This window comes from Macroventuria anomochaeta (assembly GCF_010093625.1).
Source record: "Macroventuria anomochaeta strain CBS 525.71 unplaced genomic scaffold BU25scaffold_5, whole genome shotgun sequence".
Taxonomy (NCBI): Eukaryota; Fungi; Ascomycota; class Dothideomycetes; order Pleosporales; family Didymellaceae; genus Macroventuria; species Macroventuria anomochaeta.
Window position 1 is genome coordinate 520522 of NW_022985366.1, and position 16301 is coordinate 536822.

Below are 16301 nucleotides of genomic sequence, written 5' to 3' on the forward strand. Positions count from 1 at the left end.
TAGTGTGGATTATAGTTACATAGAATAATATTCAATCTGAGATACGCCCTGGTTGTCGCCATTTGGCAACATAATGTCGTAAGGTATAGTACGTGGCCTCGCAAACATTCCTGCGATTTGCTCCCGCAACTTTAGCTACAGTTAACTCGACTGTACTAATTCGCTCCGGACTTCCGCATGACTCTAGATGCCTTCCCTTGGCTTGGTGGGTTCATGGTTGACATGGCTGCTTGTGCTGCTCACGTTGGCGTTGTACTCCTTCTGATGCATCATGCTCCAGTCACCAATCTCTTCCTCGAAGAACTGGTCAAGGTCAAGACCCATCATTTCAGCCTCCTCGCTGACACGAAGGTGCAGGAAGGGAATGTATTTGAGAGCATACAATAGGATGCAGGAGACCGTAAAAGAATAGGATGCAATGGCGCAAATCTCAGCAAGCTGGTAGCCAACCTGTATGCCATTGCCATCCATGGCACCAAGAGCGTCGTATGGGCCCATGCCATCGAGATCATATACCCAAGACTGCGCAAAAATGCCGGTCAAGAAGGAGCCGACCATGCCTCCGATACCGTGGAGCTTGAAGACATCCATGCCTTCGTCGATCTTAATCCACCTGTCCAGGTTATGGCAAAGAGAGCAGACAACACCGGTCAAAAAACCAATCAACGCAGCGATCCAGATCGAGACGTAACCAGCCGCGGGTGTGATGCCAACCAGACCAGCGATAGCACCTGAGCAGGCACCAACGACGGAGAAGTGGCCTTTGGTACGGATGTAGTCAACGACGACCCAGCCGAGAACACCGAAACAGGCAGCGGTGTTTGTGTTGAAGGCAGCCAGCATAGAACGCATAGTTCCATTCAGTGCCGAACCACCATTGAAGCCGTACCATCCGAACCAAATGAAGACGGTACCGATGAAAACAAGTGTAGGGTTGTGAGCGCGGCTGTGGATCTTGTCGCCCTTGGGCAGTCGCTTTCCGAGAACAAAGGCGTAAGCAAGAGCGGACCACCCTGAGGCAACGTGGACGGGACCTCCACCCTGCGATACTGTCAGTCATTGTCCTCATGAAATAATGAGGTTTGGAGTAGAGCTTACAGCGAAGTCAAGACTGGGCAGGTTGAAAAGCCAACCGTTTGAGTTCCACGTCCAGCAAGCAACAGGGCAGTACACGATTGTAGCCCAGCAGAAAGCGAAAATCATGGAAGGCATGATACGACCGCGCTCGAAAGATCCGCCAATGACCAGCTGTACGGTGACGGCGCAGAAGAGCATCTGGTAGAAGCAGAAGACGATCTCGGGAAGGAAGGGGGAGCCTGGTGAGGGAGCAGACATGACATTCTTCAAGCCGAAGTACTCCATGTTGCCGATAAAAGGGCTGGCGGTACGCGAGTAGGCAAGAGAGTAACCCCAGAACAGCCACTGGAAGCAGACACTTGTTTCGATCAGTCCAATACGGGTCAGATAAAAGCTTCCTACTTACACTCCCATGACCGCCAGGGACTGGAACAGAAGGGACAGCGCAGACTTGCGACGTGCAAGACCTGCATACAGGAAAGCAATACCCGGGATGATAAGCCAGACCAGGAAGGCCATGATAATTAAGTAGAGGTAGTGGAACTCAAGTCCCTGATACTGAGCATTGACATTTTCGATGTCGGGGTTGCCACCGTTGGGCTTCGTGTCGTCGAACTCGGGCTATGAACGCGTCAGTGTATCTCTTCGCATGTTGACATACACATCTTTGTCTGTGAGGATGCTGCAAGGAAGTAGGGTGCACCCACTGCCACTGGAGCTTCCATGTTGCCGAAGATGCTTTGTTCAGCCGCGATTGACACAAGAGGTCTGGAGAAAAGAATGAAGGCCTGCAGGGGGGTCTTTCAGCTTATATAAAGGTCTCAGGATTTCATCCTCTTCCGTCAATTTCCCGTACCATTATGATGGAAGGAATTGTCCCCGGCTAGTTCTCCCATGTCTTACGACCAAGCTGCGCCCCCAACTCTTTGCAGAACGCTCCGCTTAGCACTGATAAGCAGAAGCTTCTTTGGATCCCATGTTGGCTGTTGAAGCCGAGCCTGCATCGCCGAAGGATTGTACCTAAATTTCGTAAAAGCGACCAGAACACTGACGAGGAGACAAGGGAGCCAATCGTGCCGGACAGAAGTGAAAATCGGGCCAAGTCGCCCGAGCCACAAGCGGGAATTGGCCATGAAGAGATCGTCTAGAGAGTGGTGGACAGGAGCCTTGGTCATGATAAGGATTTGTCTGGATTCGGTATAGTGCGGATCCTAGGATGATAAGGGTCGAACGGGAACAAGGGATTGGAGAGGAGGATGTGGCTTGTCGGCTGACTTTGTGCTCGTTTGCCAGGAAATATTCGTCCAAATGGATAGACAAATCGTTTAAAGGCTCGTCCATCGTTCTGTATCTCTAAGTTTACACAATGTGATGCTTTTTCGGCGGTTCGTGGTTGCTGATTCGCCCTTTGATGGCCCGTGTAGCCGAACTTAGGCTTCCTGCAACGCCACAGTCTTGAGCCACGAACTTTGGCTACTTTCCATTTGTACATTTGTCTCTAGTGACGATGCGCAAGAGTGGCCAGGCTCAGTAGCTCTGTCATTGCAAGTACGTAGCGTCGCGGCTTCGCACAGAGAAACGGAAGCTCCTGGTCCATGTCGTACGACGCGTTGTGCCGCATTTCTGCAAGGCTAATTGTGCAGCATGCAAACCGTTGTCGACGTCCGAAAGGTATGCATGTACTATCAGCTGTGATTGGCAGGTGGTCAATCCTTGTCAACAACCTCGAATATGAGAGTCCAGTTCTTGCTCTGTTACTCCTGATGCGGCCTTGTCGAGTGCAGCTTGGTAGAGAATTCGTACTTTAGTGTCGGTATTCCCAACTGACAATCGGGCTGAACAGTCGGTCGCATTGCTGTTCCTTACGCGCCGTCTGAGCTTCTTGCTCAATCCATTGCTTCTACGCACGGTGTCAGCAACGGCTCCTCTAATCGGCAGGAACTCACCATAGTAACCACTGACAAAAGTCATGATCGGAAGTAACAGCAACAAGACTGGAATGATCTGGCCGAAGCTCATCTCGCCTTCCGTATCGCGCTCTCTCCTGCCTTCAATCGAAACCCCAAAAACCTCTTCACTGGCTGCACGGTTCTTGAAGATGAATACGCAGTTCGCAATAAACCATGCCAACACCTCGATCAAAGTCCAGAGCCCCCGAGAAATACAAATACCGTGACCAACGCAGTACCACATGCGTCCAAATCCAAGGACGACAGCCTGAATCTTGTACACTCTTACTGTGCGTGTGGCACTTATCACGGAGCGCCTTGAAGTGACCCCAAAACTGCTCACTGGAGAGCATCATGAACGAACCGTACTGTGTAATAAGGAAGTACGTTGATGCAATAGCCCAGTGAAATGGCGTGTCGCGGAAACTCTCCGTGCCTTTTGGGATACATCGAGCAGGACATCTGGCCCAATCATCCCAAAAGTGGTATGCGGTTATCCATACTGCAGCCATCAATAAGCTAAACAACACCATCATACAGAAAAGTCGCCAGATGGTGACCAGTGGAACGAGAAGTCGCCTGCCATTCTTCTTTCGGTCGGGCTTGCTGCGCCAGCTGCCCAATGAGCTCCATAGCGTGAGGAGACTGAGCAGATGAGCATTAGACGAGGAAAAAGCCAAATCCCTAACAATGGAGGAATGGAGTGCAACGATCGTGCCTTTGCCTCTGAGTATGACCGCTGCCATCAAGATCGCGATTCCCATAACCAACTGCTGGTCATTCAAGGTCAGGGTGACACGATAGAAGCATCCAGCCCAGACATCGGGATTCGGTACAGATCTACGTATTAGATTGCAGATATTCCTCGTCCACCACTCGTCGATCTTGTTTAGTCTCTTTTCTTTCTCGCGAGGCCTAAGTAGAAGACAACCGAGAGTCGTAAGCCAAGTAAGCAGCGCGGATACCGGAACCGCCGAAAGAACCTGCAAGAAATGTCTCAGTAAATTCTAGAGCAAAGAGTTGGCCACTTACCCAATCCCAGCTATGTCAGGCTCAGCCTGCGGTACCGGACAATCGCAGTCATGGATGAGACTGCATGGGAAAGGCTCGCCAGTCGGAATATTGTGAAAGAACCCGCCTGGGATATTGCTGCTGTAACAAAATACCTGCTGAGTATTGTAAAATGGAGTCGCCTGGGAAGTCATGCTGATGATTGATAGACTGAGGAAGCAACTCAAAAGCTGAAAGGCTGGGTTTTCAACTCATACTGCTTATCTTAGATATACCTCTAGCCAAGACCGCAATGCAGGAAATTGAACTCAGGTACGTGATCTGTTGGTGGACAGCTCGATTCGAAATACTTCCAGCAGCGCGATGCTGCGCGTCTCACCTTATACTTTGTGGCGGCGACCTTGGCATTGCCGCAACACATGACCGCCATCGAGAGGCCGTCTCGGCAAGGCACAATATTGCAGCTTCATTTTCGAAAGTAGGGTTCCTTTGGTGTTGGATCTGAGAGCTTGAGACATCGTGAACTTGCTCAAGTGTGGGGTGAAAATGTGGGGCGCGCCAAAATGCGCTTTCCGTCACGACGGGAGCAACAACCTTCCCCACATCTCGGACGTCTAGCCTCGAACGTTCACACTCGATAGACAACACTAATCGAGAGCTGCTCTTCCTGAACCTCCAAGGTGGGTCATTTCTATACGGATACCGAGACGGCAAGCACAGTGTGAGCGGGTAAGCGCTCGCTCTGCTCTATGATCCCCAAATCCTTTCAAGCTTGGGCTACGAAGACATGCCAGTTACTGTTTCACTGGAGTGTTCTCAAACAATGAACCTATTCTCCTTCAAAGGAGTCAAGTCTTATCACACGCGGCTTTCAGAGCACAACATCCAGGAACCAGGCTCAGTCTTACATTCTGGGAAGGTTGGTACCACGTTCGCCTACATGAATCCTTGGCACCCTCGGTGATTTTTCCAACTCAGCGATTATGACTTTCGAGGAAACCTTACAATATGACCAACCTGTCTCAGGAACTGGTGGACCGCATGAGCAGCTTCCTCTACAGCGATTATCTCAAGTCCACGCTCTTACTTTCTCGTCACTGGCAATACGCAGCCGAGAAGTACTCGAAGCATTCTCCGAGACCACTCTGACGCCCGAAACCGCTTCAGCATTCTGATCAACTTACAACGGCCCATGATTTCGCTACCTATACAGTCTCTCACTGTGCAGGGGTGGGAAATGGCCCACGAGCATGACTTCTATGACTTCGTGTGCTCTTAGACCCTGCAAGCTGGCTTCCCAACTTGAGCTTTCTAAAAAGTAAAATTGGAGCTGGAAAATGGCTAGGACGTTGGGAGACCGAGGCAACGTTATGGGTGATTGGGCGGGACCGCGCCGGGATTCACGACATGACTTTAGCAAAGCGCTTATCAGCTTCACAGCTTTGCGCCGTACCCAACTCGACTTCTTGTATCCCTTGAGAACTGTCGAGAGCTTCGATCAGCTGAAGCAACTGCCCAACCTTACGGAACCAGCCCTATTCGACCCTTTCAGCTCCAGCCTGCGTCTTCTCTCATGCCACCTTCGACATCGTCGTCGACGAAACCCTCTTCTGGCCAATCAACGGCAGCCCACCTCCTTCGTGGCGCATATGGAAAGCTTGACTGTCATGTTCCATCCTTCTACTCCTTCAGAGTCCTGGTGTTTCAAGGGACTGCCTGGTGTGGGTGCGACCGATGGTTATGAAGCGACATCAGCTTCATACCCTCCGCCTTTGACTACTGACGCAGAGTATGATGAACATGATGATGTCGCGGACCTGTACTGGACAGAAGAAGTGCGCAGATTGTCATCCCGCGTGGAACCGAACAACGACATTTTAGTGCCATTCCTGACAGCATTCCCAAAGGCCGCCGCGTCGATGACTAAACTGAAGGAGGCTGTGCTCTGGTCACCGCTTCAATCCAATCCACCTAGTGTCGAGGCATACGACGACTTCTGTTTCGAACAAGTGTCTAATTTCTTAGATTGGAGTGACGTGGGCCTGGCATGGAGGACGGACGAAAGAGCGTTCATGAATTTCCCCGGTAAGGACTTCTGTAGCAGTCGTCAACTCTAGTGGATGACGACACGCCGGCGCCCGGATCTACAATTTCGGGAGCTTATTGGGCAAATTTGGATGTAGTAGACATGCCGAAAGTCTGATAGAGTATTGGGATGCGAACGATTCTGGAGACGGCATGGACCATCGAAAATGGTTTGTAGATTGGGAGGAAGAGAGATGGCCGACCGAAGAATAGAGCATGGACGGGTGCCAAAATGTTTCGTATGTAGATCGATCGTGATCTTTCCAAATATGTAATTTCTTTTCATAGAACACTGTCCAGAAGTGAGTGCGGCGTATCCTGCAATTCTCGGTCAGCATTGGCTAAAGACGCAACACCTCACTGCCTACAGCCGTTGACGACTTCCTGGATTGAGATGTGTACAAAGAATTTTCCACGTTCGCTTGTCAATGTTGTTGCGGTGCATATAACCTTTAGGACCCAAGAGTCAGAAAGGTCGGCCTTTTTGTATCGCTGCGGGGTCGCGACAAATGTTACCGCAGTAGGTGGAGAGTTATGCCAATGACTGGTACGATTGAAGTGTCTTGTTTCGTTTATATCAGACAGTACACATACATAGACCTGTGCATCATTGCAGAGTATGCTTAACAATGCAACTGTCGGTTCGAAATTTGGCTTTTGTCACTTTCAATGCCTCAGATATCAGGCGTGAACGAGTGCAATGAATGGAATCTTGATTTGTTCATATGTCGGAATGACGCATCTTCTGATTCTTATTTCAACCTACCCAACAGCACCACACTATATCTTCTCTGTTCTGACCTATCCACTCAGATCCTTCTCAACCCTACCAGGCGGGATTTGTCCATACCATAGCCTTTTCTTTCTGCCACTCGTTATCGAGCTTCTCAATAAGATTCTGGAAGCTGGCGAGATTCGTGTCCCCAGTTCTTCGCTTTGCCCCACTCATCATCCAAAGCGTCCAAGTAGTTCTTCATATCATTATCGAGTCTTGATTTTGCAATGTCAAATCTCTCATTTATCCCTTGACCCTGACAGGGAGCGTGGTGAGTCTGAGACGCTTGTTGGCTTGCTGAAGCTGCTCGAAGCCGTCGTTGTCCTTGAGACCAATTAGCCTTGAGCGTTTGACTGAGATGATTATAGGTAGATGAGCTTCCAAACGCGTCCGTGATCTCGTTTGTGCTGGATCGTTTGGGTCCCATGTTGGGAAGGTCTCCAGGGGCTGAAGCTGTGAACAAGGCGTCGAGCTGTAAGGCAAAGATGCGAGTCTCGTTCAAACTCAAAGCGCGTCCTAGATACGCGTGTGACGAAGTTCTCGCAGATTGACGCGGAAATGTAAAGAACAAAGGTGGGATGTTTGTTTTCTGGTTTTGACAAACGTGCAAACGACTGAGAGCTGCGCCAAAAAGATGGAAGGTGAAGGCAGATCAAGGGCGACAGCGCAAAGAGTGATGACCCATGCTGTTTGGGTGCATCCGACAATGTATTTATAAAAGATCCAGTACCGTTCCATATGAACTTGCAGCCCAGAATTTAGGGTCAAGACGAGGTATCATAGGTATGGAGAAGGCACAGTGTCTCGCGTGGCTCTCGTTCCAACGTGCGTTCGCTGTACAAGCAAGCTTGAGCTCCAATGCATAACATCTCGAAGACATGTTTTCGCGTACAGTTCTAGTGGGCTTGTACGCAAGTGACATTGCAGCATATATGCTGATCATGTACTGTCATCAGCTTCCGCCGTCCTCATCCTCTTGTAAACCTCGTAGTGCTCCTTCATGCGTACCCTTAACAACGCCGGCTCTTTGACAGCATAGTGCAAGGCCAGTGCCCTCTTCTGTGGCGCTGTCTCATCGAGCAAGCCTCTCAATATATCTTGGCCCCACGTTTCCAGATTCCCGGAAAGATTCTCTTGCACGTACGCAGTGTCCTCCTCCGTAGGTGGTTCGATCAACTCTGTCACATCGACGAACCCCATCGGATCGTATGGCTCCTCAACTACGTTGCCAGGTTCCGTGTTGTTCTCCCAAATCGCGTCAGACCAGAATTCTTCAAGCATTGTGTCAAAGGAAATGCTGAGTGCTATTTGAAGCTTGGGTAACCTTTCGCGTAAACGAATAAGGATTGGGCTGAAATCGCCCCAACAGAAGTGTTCATTCGCCCGTTTTTGCAGCCGAATGTTCAATTGCTCCAGGCGTGGTAGCTTTAAAAGACGCTCCCAATGAACCCTTATGGGACGCCATTCTTTCGAACACTCAGATTCAAGGGCCTCTAGGGAAATCGTTTCGTCCAGATTGGCCTCCTCTGCGTGGACGACAAGCTTTCGGATGTATTTCCCGTAATGTGGATGCAGATTCCAGTCGGCAGGCCGAGAGTGTATGACATCGCATGGGTCTGGCAAAATGATGCTGCATGGCGGGAAAGTGACGCTGAATGTGCTGTGGGTGAAGAAGGCCTCCAAAATCTCTGGTGCAAGGATTGGATCCAATTTTTGATTTTCTGTTGCAAGCAGTGCCGGACCTGCCAGACCTACTTGCACATCCTCTAGAGGTATCAGCGACGAGTCGCTGTAGAGTTCGACGTAAATCAAGTCACGCATCTCTCTTGGAAGCCTTAGAAAGTTATCCTTGAAGGTCTGGCGCGCGGCCATGTGTTCGGCAGTCATTGCGCGACCGAGTGTGAGGAAATCGTCCCTAGCAGGAGCAATGTAAACACTTCACTTGCACGGTTGCCTAGAGACGCGTAACGACTCCGTCGAATGCCCACTTGATTAACACGAACTGGGATACAGCCTCAGTCCATCGGGTTTGAGGGCCGAGCTGTATTCGATGTCAAGCCGTGCTTGCGAGGGGGAGGCTAGAGGCACAGCTCGCGTCAGCAGTCGCTTCGCGTGGTGAAGGTCTGTGCTATGAGCTAGCGGTGGAGAAAGGTGTCAGCCCCTTGCAGTCCACCTTCTTGTCGCAGCAGGTATGGCGAAACAAAGTGAAGATTCGATGAGCTCTCACGCAATCGGTGCGTTTATAAGCAGGCCCATCACGTCGTCGAGTCTCGACGAATCATGGTGGCAGTTCGTTCGGGCCGAGCCGGCATTTTGGCAAACAACGTCATCGCTCGACATTGCTCATGAGGGTACTAAGAGCAGCACAGCACCCAAGTAACCGAAGATCAAGTTGAACTGTATTGCGACGAGTTCAATTAAACCACTCAAAGCTTCAGGACCCCAACTGCAACGCAAGAACCTACAGCTAACACAAGATGTCTCACCACGTCCTACTCATCGGCGGTCACGGCAAGGTCTCCCAACTCCTCACCCCTCTCCTCCTTTCAAGATCCTGGAATGTCACATCCGTCATCCGAACAGCAGACCAGAAGCCTACAATCGAAGCTCTTGGCAAGAATCAGCCCGGCAAGCTCGATGTACTCATCAGCAGCGTCGCCGACGTCAAGACCGAATCCGATGCAAAGCAAATCATCGAGCGCGTGAAGCCTGACTGGGTGGTCTGGAGTGCTGGCGCTGGCGGCAAGGGTGGTGCCTCGAACACAATTGCTGTTGATCACGATGCGGCTATTGCATTCACCAAGGCTAGCATTCACACGCCCAGCGTCAAGAAGTTCCTCACAGTTTCATACCTGTCCAGCCGAAGGGGCAAGCCAAGCTGGTGGAGCGATTCGGATTGGGAGACCGCGCAAAAGACCAACAATGAGATCCTACCGACGTACTACAAGGCCAAGGTTGCGGCGGATGAGGTCTTGACCGTACTATCACGCGAGCGATTGGAAAAGGAAGCCAGAGATGGTGTACCTGAGAAGGAGCTTTTCGCTGGCATCAGTCTAAGGCCCGGTGGCTTGACGGAGGAGAAGGCTGGTGGGGTCAAGGTTGGCAAGATCGGGGTAGGGGCCAAGACTAGCCGTCACACCACAGCACATGCTATCGTTGCGGCGCTGGAGACTGGCTTCAAAGGTTGGCTTGATGTCATTGACGGCGATGAGGATCCGAAGACTGCCATTCAGAAGCTGGCAGACCAACGCATCGACACCTCTGAGGAAGAGAACTGGGAGGCGGCAAAGGAGAGGGTATCGAAGTTGTAGATCACGAACAGGCTTCAGTTATTGTCGCAAGCGATCACCTTGAAGAATGTGAAGGAATGAAACAAATTGTTCACCACCTTATCTATGTGTTCGGTCTTTGAGTGCACCTTTTTGAACGCTGAGATCTGGGGTAGTCGCGAGCACGGACGTAAACACGCAACGTCATCCCTTCGGAAAGGCGGCAGCAGCTGAACTTCACAACACCAGTATGTGTCTCAAGAGAACATGGAGTGCTACTGGCTTCATCCAAATTGCAAAATCGCTATGATAAACAGACGCTCACTTGGCCTTGTATAATATATCTGCAGCATTTGCAAAAGGAACAATGGCCCCCTCATCGAAACGCCGAATGCACGACCGAGCCTCCGGTAGTACCACGGATTCAACCTCACCCTTTCCCACACCTTCGCGCTCTTCAGGATCAGGGTCCCCTGACGGCTTGCCGTTGCTGAACGAGCCCAACGCGTACGAACTGCAACCTATCAGCCATTCCGTACCTGCATCTCCGATCGACGGGGACGACAAAGACCAGCACAATGCGCGCCGCCTATCATTCGACTCGGTGCAAAGCTATGAGCTATACACACCAGATGAAGACAAAACAGTGCTTCGGAAGTTGGACAGGAGGCTCGTAGGCTTTATGGCATTGCTGTATTGCTTGAGCTTTCTGGATCGGACGAGTGAGTGATGTTCATTTGTATGTCTATGTTAGAGAGGGCAATAATAGGGGTTGGGACGTTGATTGACGAGCCTGATAGATATTGGCAATGCTCGTATCGCAGGGATGCAAGAGGATCTCAAGCTCAGTTCCAATCAGTTCGAGTGGCTGATATGGGTCTTCTATATCACGTACATTGGGTTTGAGTGGATGACATTGATGTGGGTATCCACCGAGCTCCTTCGAAGCTATCGCTGAGTTCAGCAGGTACCGCATAGTACCGCCACACATCTACATATCCATATGTATCTTTTCTTGGGGCATCATAGCGTGCCTCCAATCAGTCGCGCCATCCTTCGGTGTCCTTCTGATCCTCCGCGCCCTGCTCGGCATTGGGGAAGCCGCATTCAGTCCTGGCGTACCCTTCTATCTGTCGTTCTTCTTCAGACGACGCGAGCTAGCATTACGAACGGGTCTGTTTATCTCGGCTAGTCCCTTGTCGTCCGCCTTCGCCGGAGTGCTCGCCTGGCTCATCACCAAGCTAGCGGGCCATAGTCCATTCAGCCCTTGGAGACTCTTGTTCCTGCTCGAGGGTTTTCCAAGCATGCTGGTAGCCGTCTGGGCGTGGAGCCTTGTTCCCGATGGACCGGGAGTAGTGAAGTGGCTGACTCCGCGACAGCGGAAAGTTGCTATCCTGCGCCTCAGGCAAGAGATGGAAGATGACGAAAACGAAGACGTCGACCAACCTATAGGGACAACCGGCATCAATCTGGCGGAAATCCTCCAGGCCCTCAAAGACCCAAAATGCTACCTCACAGCCTTCATGATGTTCAACTGCAACGTCGCATTTGGTAGCATTCCGGTGTTCTTGCCCACGATTGTTAAAGACATGGGGTTCGAAAGCATCACTGCACAAGGCCTCACCGCACCGCCATACCTCGTCGCGTTCTTCATCGTCATCGCTACGGCGTATTACTCCGATCGCTTGCAGACACGCTCAACATTCATAATTGCACATGCACTCCTGGCCGCGTCAGGCTATACCGTGATTGCAGTCCTCGGTTACTTGAGGTCTCCACATACACTTCTCCGATACTTCGCCCTCTACCCAGCTATAGCAGGCTTCTTCAGTAGCATTGCAGTGATTATCACGTGGACGATCAACAACCAGGAGAGCGATAGTAAGAAAGGTACGGGCATGGCGATATTGAACATCATCGGGCAATTTGGGCCTCTTGTCGGGACGAGTATCTTCCCTGATGAAGAGGGCCCATGGTATGTTGGGGGGATGGCGATATGTGCTGGGTGTATGGTGATGGTTGCTGTACTGGCTGGGGTGTTGCGGTGGGTGTTGATTAGGGAGAAGGAGAAGGCAAGACAGGGTAAAGAGGGTGGAGCGTACGCCGGCATACCACTCGACGAAGATGGCCGAGCAGGAGGACGGAAGGTATTCGACTTCATGCTGTAGGAAATCTCACCCGAATCACTTCACCTCCTGTGCAACTCAGATGAAGTGAACAAAAGGGTATCCATACTCCGTAAATGCAGTCTACCACCAGCGACCGCCCGACCTCTATTTCGCCGCAGGCAGCTCCCAGTCCTTGTAACTCCACTTCTCCGAAACAGTGTACTTCTTTTGCTTGGCGTAAGGAATGTGTCGCCTCGGCTCGACGACGCCGCGCAGCATCATGCTCCTGAAGCGGTCCTTTAGCAGGTTGCCCTCGGGCTTGAGGGCGCGCAGCGAGTCGCGGAGTTCGTCCGGGAGCACGACTTCGAGGGGTGCTTCCATGATACTGATCGTCTGTTAGTGAGAGGACAGAGGGCTGTGTGGGGGTAGTGAGAGGGGACGTACGGAATCTTGCCGAACTGCTTCTTACGAAGCTCCAGCTCCTCGCCGTCTTCGACGTCCAGTGTGCCTTCCGCCTCGGCCTGGATAGCGAGCGCCATGCTCTTCGCCGCGTCTCGTGACCTCTCCTTTTCTTCTACGCTCTTGGCTAGCGCCTTGATCATCTGGACTTGCTGCTCCTTCGCCTTCATCTTCGCCTCGTGCTTGGCTTGCCTCTCGGCTTCCTTTCTCCGCTTAATCTTGTTCCTCTGTGTCGCCGACTTGCGCTCCGGCCGCTTCGCTTTTGTCTTGCCCTCTTCTTCGCTGAAACCCTCCCATTCGCTTTCCCACACGCTTTCCTCGCCAGAGTCGGATTCTGTGTCCGCCGCGGCGCGCTCCATGCGCTCGGCCTCCTCCTGCGCCTCCTGCAAGCGCTTCTTCTCGTCTGCAACAGCTTTCTCGGACTCCTTGATGAGCAGGGCCTGCCACTCGTCGAAGTTGGGGTTGTACGATTTCCCAGCGGCGGGTTTGCGGACGGCGGGGATCGTCTTGCCGTCCTTTGCGAGAGAGACGGGTGCGCGCTTCAGCGTGACGGGCTCAACTTTGGGCTTCTTCTTCTCCAGGAACGAAAACTGCGGGTCCTCCTTGACTTTCTGCACAGCCCAGGGATCGTAGTCGGCGGTGGTGCCGGACTGCACGACATCCTTCTTGACTTGCTCGCCGCCGTATGCGATGGCGCGCAGCCTGTCGTACTCTTTACCGGAGACCTTGGCCTTTTTCCTCTGGCCCTCATTGTCGATGTCGGAGAGGCGTTTGCGGGAGGAGACGGCGGGGACGGCGGAGCGCTGGGCGAGGATCTGGTCGACTTTGAGGGGCTTGTGGCGCGACTGGACCTTTTTCTGGACGGCGGCGTCGCCGGCGGTGTCGACTGCGAAGAGTTCGTCGGACGGCTTTTCGGCGATCACACCACTGCGCGAGTATTAGAGAGCTGACCAGCGGTAGGAAGGGTAGGAAGGGCAGGAAGGGTAGGAAGGAGTGCAACATACCCTGCGATAATCTGGTCCCGCACTTCGTCGAGGCCGGCAGAAACTTGCGTAACGTCGACATTCTTCCGCCAGGCCTTCTTGCCCTTTCGGCTCTTCTGCTTGTACTGTGCCGGCGCTGCTTCTGACATGTTCGCGGTATGTTGTCGCGATTCTCAAAAGTAATCCTGTCTGCGCGGTCCTGGACTTTTCCAAAATTTAGTCGGCTCGCGCTAATGAGATCCCTGCACGCCGGCCGGCGGTGTGGGGACTCGTCTGCCGGAAGGGAAGAGCAACCGCTCTCCTATTCAAACACGCCCCACGCCAACTCCCAGGACCCTGCATCTCTACTAGAAGAACACGAGATCTCTCGGATCGACACCCTCTTTCACACGAATCCAAGATGGCGCAATCGGGGTACTCGAATCCGCTGAAGAAGTTCAAGTGAGTGCCTAGTACCCCCCCCCCCCCAATCCCCTCCCAGATATGCGGGAGCTGTGCTAATGCGCGTGCAGGCTGGTCTTCTTGGGCGAGCAGAGCGGTATGCATATTCATTGTTGGGGAAGAGAAGGGTGGAGGCAGCGCTGACGGTAGCAGTGGGCAAGACATCGCTCATCACACGCTTCATGTACGACTCCTTCGACAACACCTACCAAGCAACAATCGGCATCGACTTCCTCTCCAAGGTGCGCCTTACCGCCCTCCACCACCCCTCCTCACCCTGACTCTGTAGACAATGTACCTCGAGGACCGCACCGTGCGCCTCCAGCTCTGGGATACGGCTGGCCAGGAGCGCTTCCGCTCTTTGATCCCCTCGTACATCCGCGACTCGTCTGTCGCCGTTGTCGTCTACGATATCACAAACAAGAAGACGTTTGAGAACACACGCAAATGGGTTGACGACGTGCGGGGCGAGCGCGGCAACGACGTCATTATCGTGCTGGTGGGCAACAAGACCGACTTGAACGATAAGAGGGAGGTCACGACGGCACAGGGAGAGGAGGAGGCGAAGAAGAACAACCTCATGTTCATTGAGACGAGCGCGAAGGTCGGGCATAACGTCAAGGCGCTGTTCAAGAGGATTGCACAGGCGTTGCCGGGGATGGAGGGCGAGGGACAGCAGGGGCAGAGCCAGAGTACGTTGCCACTCGCTTTGACAACCTCCAAGAGTCCATGCACTAACGACTGCAGTGATCGACGTAAACATAAACCCCAGCCAGCCGCAAGAGCAGAACTCGTGCGCGTGCTGAGTTGTTGTCGGGAGGCTCCGCGTTGGATTGCTTAGAGCGTGTTGTAATTATTTGCGTTGTATTCACTCACATCGAGCAAGGCGTTTCACGGGCATGGGCTGGCTGCAAAACCCGGGCGTGCTGCCATCTGTAGTATAGTAGCTTCATCAGCCTATCCACCGCTACCACAAAATCCATCGTTCCATGTCATCGTCGGCCCATGACGTAATGACTCAGATCTGCGTATATGGCGGTTGTGGTGAAGTTGGTGTTGGTGTTTACATTGCCAATCTATGCTGCTGCTGCTGCTGCTGCTGCTGCTGCTCTGCGCCGCCCAGGCTTCTGTCAAACAAGGGCTCTGTCAAACAAAGACCATGCTAAACCGGAACGCCGGCGTGTGAGTCGGCCAGCGCTAGTAGAAAGCGTGCAAGCCATTTACATATACAAGAATATTACAGTGGGCTGTCGCTCGCCGGGATGTGTGGGCGGGTCCCACCCCCTGATGGGGTGTGGTGGAGAAGTGCCAGATGCTACATGTGAAGAGACGGGGGGTTTACTCGAGGTCGCCGGCGGAGCCGGACTCGGAGGGTGTCTTGCTGCCGCCGACGGGGATGGACGTGTCGACTGCGATCATTTCGGCGAGGATGTCGAGGACGGGCTGGGGGTGTTAGGCGTACGTCAATGTTTGCTCTGCATGTTGGAACGTACCTTGGGAACGGTCTTGTCGTAGATGTTGATCAGTTCGCGTGGGTTGGGATAGACCTTCAGCGCGCGGTAGAAGCACAGCGCGGCCTCGATGTTGTCTGCGCCTGCTGGACGTTAGCCTCCACTCCATCGCACGTTGCAGTCATGTGACCCACCCTTCTGTACCATGCCCTCGCCCTGCGCGACCTCCTGCATGAAGTAGGCCTCGACCTCCTCGGGGTCCTTGGGGAAGCCCTCCTCGTTCGCCTGCGCGACGGCGTCGCGGATGGCCTTCTTCTGCTCTGCGCCCTGGTGCTCGGCCTCCTCCTTTGCGGCGCGCTGGGTGCGCTTGCTCTCCTTCTTCAGCGCCTTGCGGAACTCGGGGTCATTCCGGCGCTTGTTGTCGAAGTAGACGGCGTATGCGAGCAGGCCTGCGACGACGGTGCCGACGCTGATGGCGACGATGGCCGACGGTTTTATCGACGACTGCTGGGACATGGCGGGGATGTGCGGCGGGGTCGTCGGCGGGGTCGTCGGCGGGGAGGTGACGGGCGGCGGAGGAGCGAATGGGTGGGAGAAGAGGCGATGGAGTGATGATGGTCTTGCAGATGACTTTTTAGAAACTTGGGACGCCGCCGGACGGGAAGCGGTTCCCGACCGGTGGACGTCAGTGCG

At 53.0% G+C, this 16301-nt stretch overlaps 10 protein-coding genes across 10 annotated transcripts; 4 read left to right on the forward strand and 6 right to left on the reverse strand.

Annotated features, from left to right (window-relative positions):
• Positions 1 to 46: 46 nt before the first annotated feature.
• BU25DRAFT_488570 (ammonium transporter) lies at positions 47 to 3048 on the reverse strand (the record flags this gene model as incomplete). The annotated part of the gene is made up of 5 exons (XM_033711359.1): positions 47 to 1041; positions 1099 to 1435; positions 1484 to 1698; positions 2906 to 2977; positions 3040 to 3048. 5 exons carry the CDS (start codon positions 3046 to 3048, stop codon positions 184 to 186), a joined length of 1491 nt encoding a protein of 496 aa, XP_033565325.1. The 3' UTR covers positions 47 to 183.
• BU25DRAFT_224915 (uncharacterized protein) lies at positions 3024 to 4084 on the reverse strand. The gene is made up of 2 exons (XM_033701357.1): positions 4059 to 4084; positions 3024 to 4009 (listed from the first exon to the last, which is right to left on the reverse strand). Exon 2 carries the CDS (start codon positions 3788 to 3790, stop codon positions 3152 to 3154), a length of 639 nt encoding a protein of 212 aa, XP_033565326.1. The 5' UTR covers positions 3791 to 4009; positions 4059 to 4084; the 3' UTR covers positions 3024 to 3151.
• Positions 4085 to 5349: 1265 nt separating this feature from the next.
• On the forward strand, positions 5350 to 6154 carry BU25DRAFT_481645 (uncharacterized protein; the record flags this gene model as incomplete). Its single annotated transcript, XM_033711101.1, has 1 exon — positions 5350 to 6154. Exon 1 carries the CDS (start codon positions 5375 to 5377, stop codon positions 6152 to 6154), a length of 780 nt encoding a protein of 259 aa, XP_033565327.1. The 5' UTR covers positions 5350 to 5374.
• A 1170-nt stretch (positions 6155 to 7324) lies between these two features.
• BU25DRAFT_224970 (uncharacterized protein) lies at positions 7325 to 7735 on the reverse strand. Its single transcript, XM_033701360.1, has one exon. The coding sequence runs from the start codon at positions 7633 to 7635 to the stop codon at positions 7414 to 7416; it is 222 nt and encodes a 73-aa protein (XP_033565328.1). The 5' UTR covers positions 7636 to 7735; the 3' UTR covers positions 7325 to 7413.
• BU25DRAFT_224969 (uncharacterized protein) lies at positions 7736 to 9128 on the reverse strand. The gene has a single exon (XM_033701359.1). The coding sequence runs from the start codon at positions 8782 to 8784 to the stop codon at positions 7837 to 7839; it is 948 nt and encodes a 315-aa protein (XP_033565329.1). The 5' UTR covers positions 8785 to 9128; the 3' UTR covers positions 7736 to 7836.
• Position 9129: 1 nt separating this feature from the next.
• Positions 9130 to 10399, forward strand: BU25DRAFT_224968 (uncharacterized protein). The gene has a single exon (XM_033701358.1). It carries the CDS (start codon positions 9375 to 9377, stop codon positions 10206 to 10208), a length of 834 nt encoding a protein of 277 aa, XP_033565330.1. The 5' UTR covers positions 9130 to 9374; the 3' UTR covers positions 10209 to 10399.
• A 134-nt stretch (positions 10400 to 10533) lies between these two features.
• Positions 10534 to 12334, forward strand: BU25DRAFT_333801 (MFS transporter-like protein; the record flags this gene model as incomplete). The annotated part of the gene is made up of 3 exons (XM_033702500.1): positions 10534 to 10888; positions 10967 to 11087; positions 11134 to 12334. The coding sequence occupies 3 exons, from the start codon at positions 10534 to 10536 to the stop codon at positions 12332 to 12334; spliced, it is 1677 nt and encodes a 558-aa protein (XP_033565331.1).
• Positions 12335 to 12439: 105 nt separating this feature from the next.
• On the reverse strand, positions 12440 to 13865 carry BU25DRAFT_333703 (P60-like protein; the record flags this gene model as incomplete). The annotated part of the gene is made up of 3 exons (XM_033702495.1): positions 12440 to 12659; positions 12719 to 13660; positions 13738 to 13865. The coding sequence occupies 3 exons, from the start codon at positions 13863 to 13865 to the stop codon at positions 12440 to 12442; spliced, it is 1290 nt and encodes a 429-aa protein (XP_033565332.1).
• A 173-nt stretch (positions 13866 to 14038) lies between these two features.
• On the forward strand, positions 14039 to 15004 carry BU25DRAFT_407687 (ras-domain-containing protein). Its single transcript, XM_033705612.1, has 5 exons — positions 14039 to 14157; positions 14229 to 14254; positions 14311 to 14399; positions 14447 to 14849; positions 14905 to 15004. The coding sequence occupies exons 1-5, from the start codon at positions 14117 to 14119 to the stop codon at positions 14961 to 14963; spliced, it is 618 nt and encodes a 205-aa protein (XP_033565333.1). The 5' UTR covers positions 14039 to 14116; the 3' UTR covers positions 14964 to 15004.
• Positions 15005 to 15495: 491 nt separating this feature from the next.
• On the reverse strand, positions 15496 to 16124 carry BU25DRAFT_333656 (mitochondrial import receptor subunit tom-20; the record flags this gene model as incomplete). Its single annotated transcript, XM_033702490.1, is given in 3 exon segments — positions 15496 to 15600; positions 15651 to 15754; positions 15773 to 16124. 3 exon segments carry the CDS (start codon positions 16122 to 16124, stop codon positions 15496 to 15498), a joined length of 561 nt encoding a protein of 186 aa, XP_033565334.1.
• Between the last annotated feature and the right edge of the window lie 177 nt (positions 16125 to 16301).

Excerpts from the sequence above, each read along its gene's own strand:
- BU25DRAFT_224915 (XM_033701357.1), bottom strand. The coding sequence starts at position 3,790 with ATGGGAATCGCGATCTTGATGGCAGCGGTCATACTCAGAGGCAAAGGC.
- BU25DRAFT_224970 (XM_033701360.1), bottom strand. The coding sequence starts at position 7,635 with ATGGAACGGTACTGGATCTTTTATAAATACATTGTCGGATGCACCCAA.
- BU25DRAFT_224969 (XM_033701359.1), bottom strand. The coding sequence starts at position 8,784 with ATGACTGCCGAACACATGGCCGCGCGCCAGACCTTCAAGGATAACTTT.
- BU25DRAFT_224968 (XM_033701358.1), top strand. The coding sequence starts at position 9,375 with ATGTCTCACCACGTCCTACTCATCGGCGGTCACGGCAAGGTCTCCCAA.
- BU25DRAFT_407687 (XM_033705612.1), top strand. The coding sequence starts at position 14,117 with ATGGCGCAATCGGGGTACTCGAATCCGCTGAAGAAGTTCAA. Across the intron at positions 14,158-14,228 it reads AATCCGCTGAAGAAGTTCAA|GCTGGTCTTCTTGGGCGAGC; the intron begins GTGAGTGCCTAG and ends ATGCGCGTGCAG. Across the intron at positions 14,255-14,310 it reads CTTCTTGGGCGAGCAGAGCG|TGGGCAAGACATCGCTCATC; the intron begins GTATGCATATTC and ends TGACGGTAGCAG.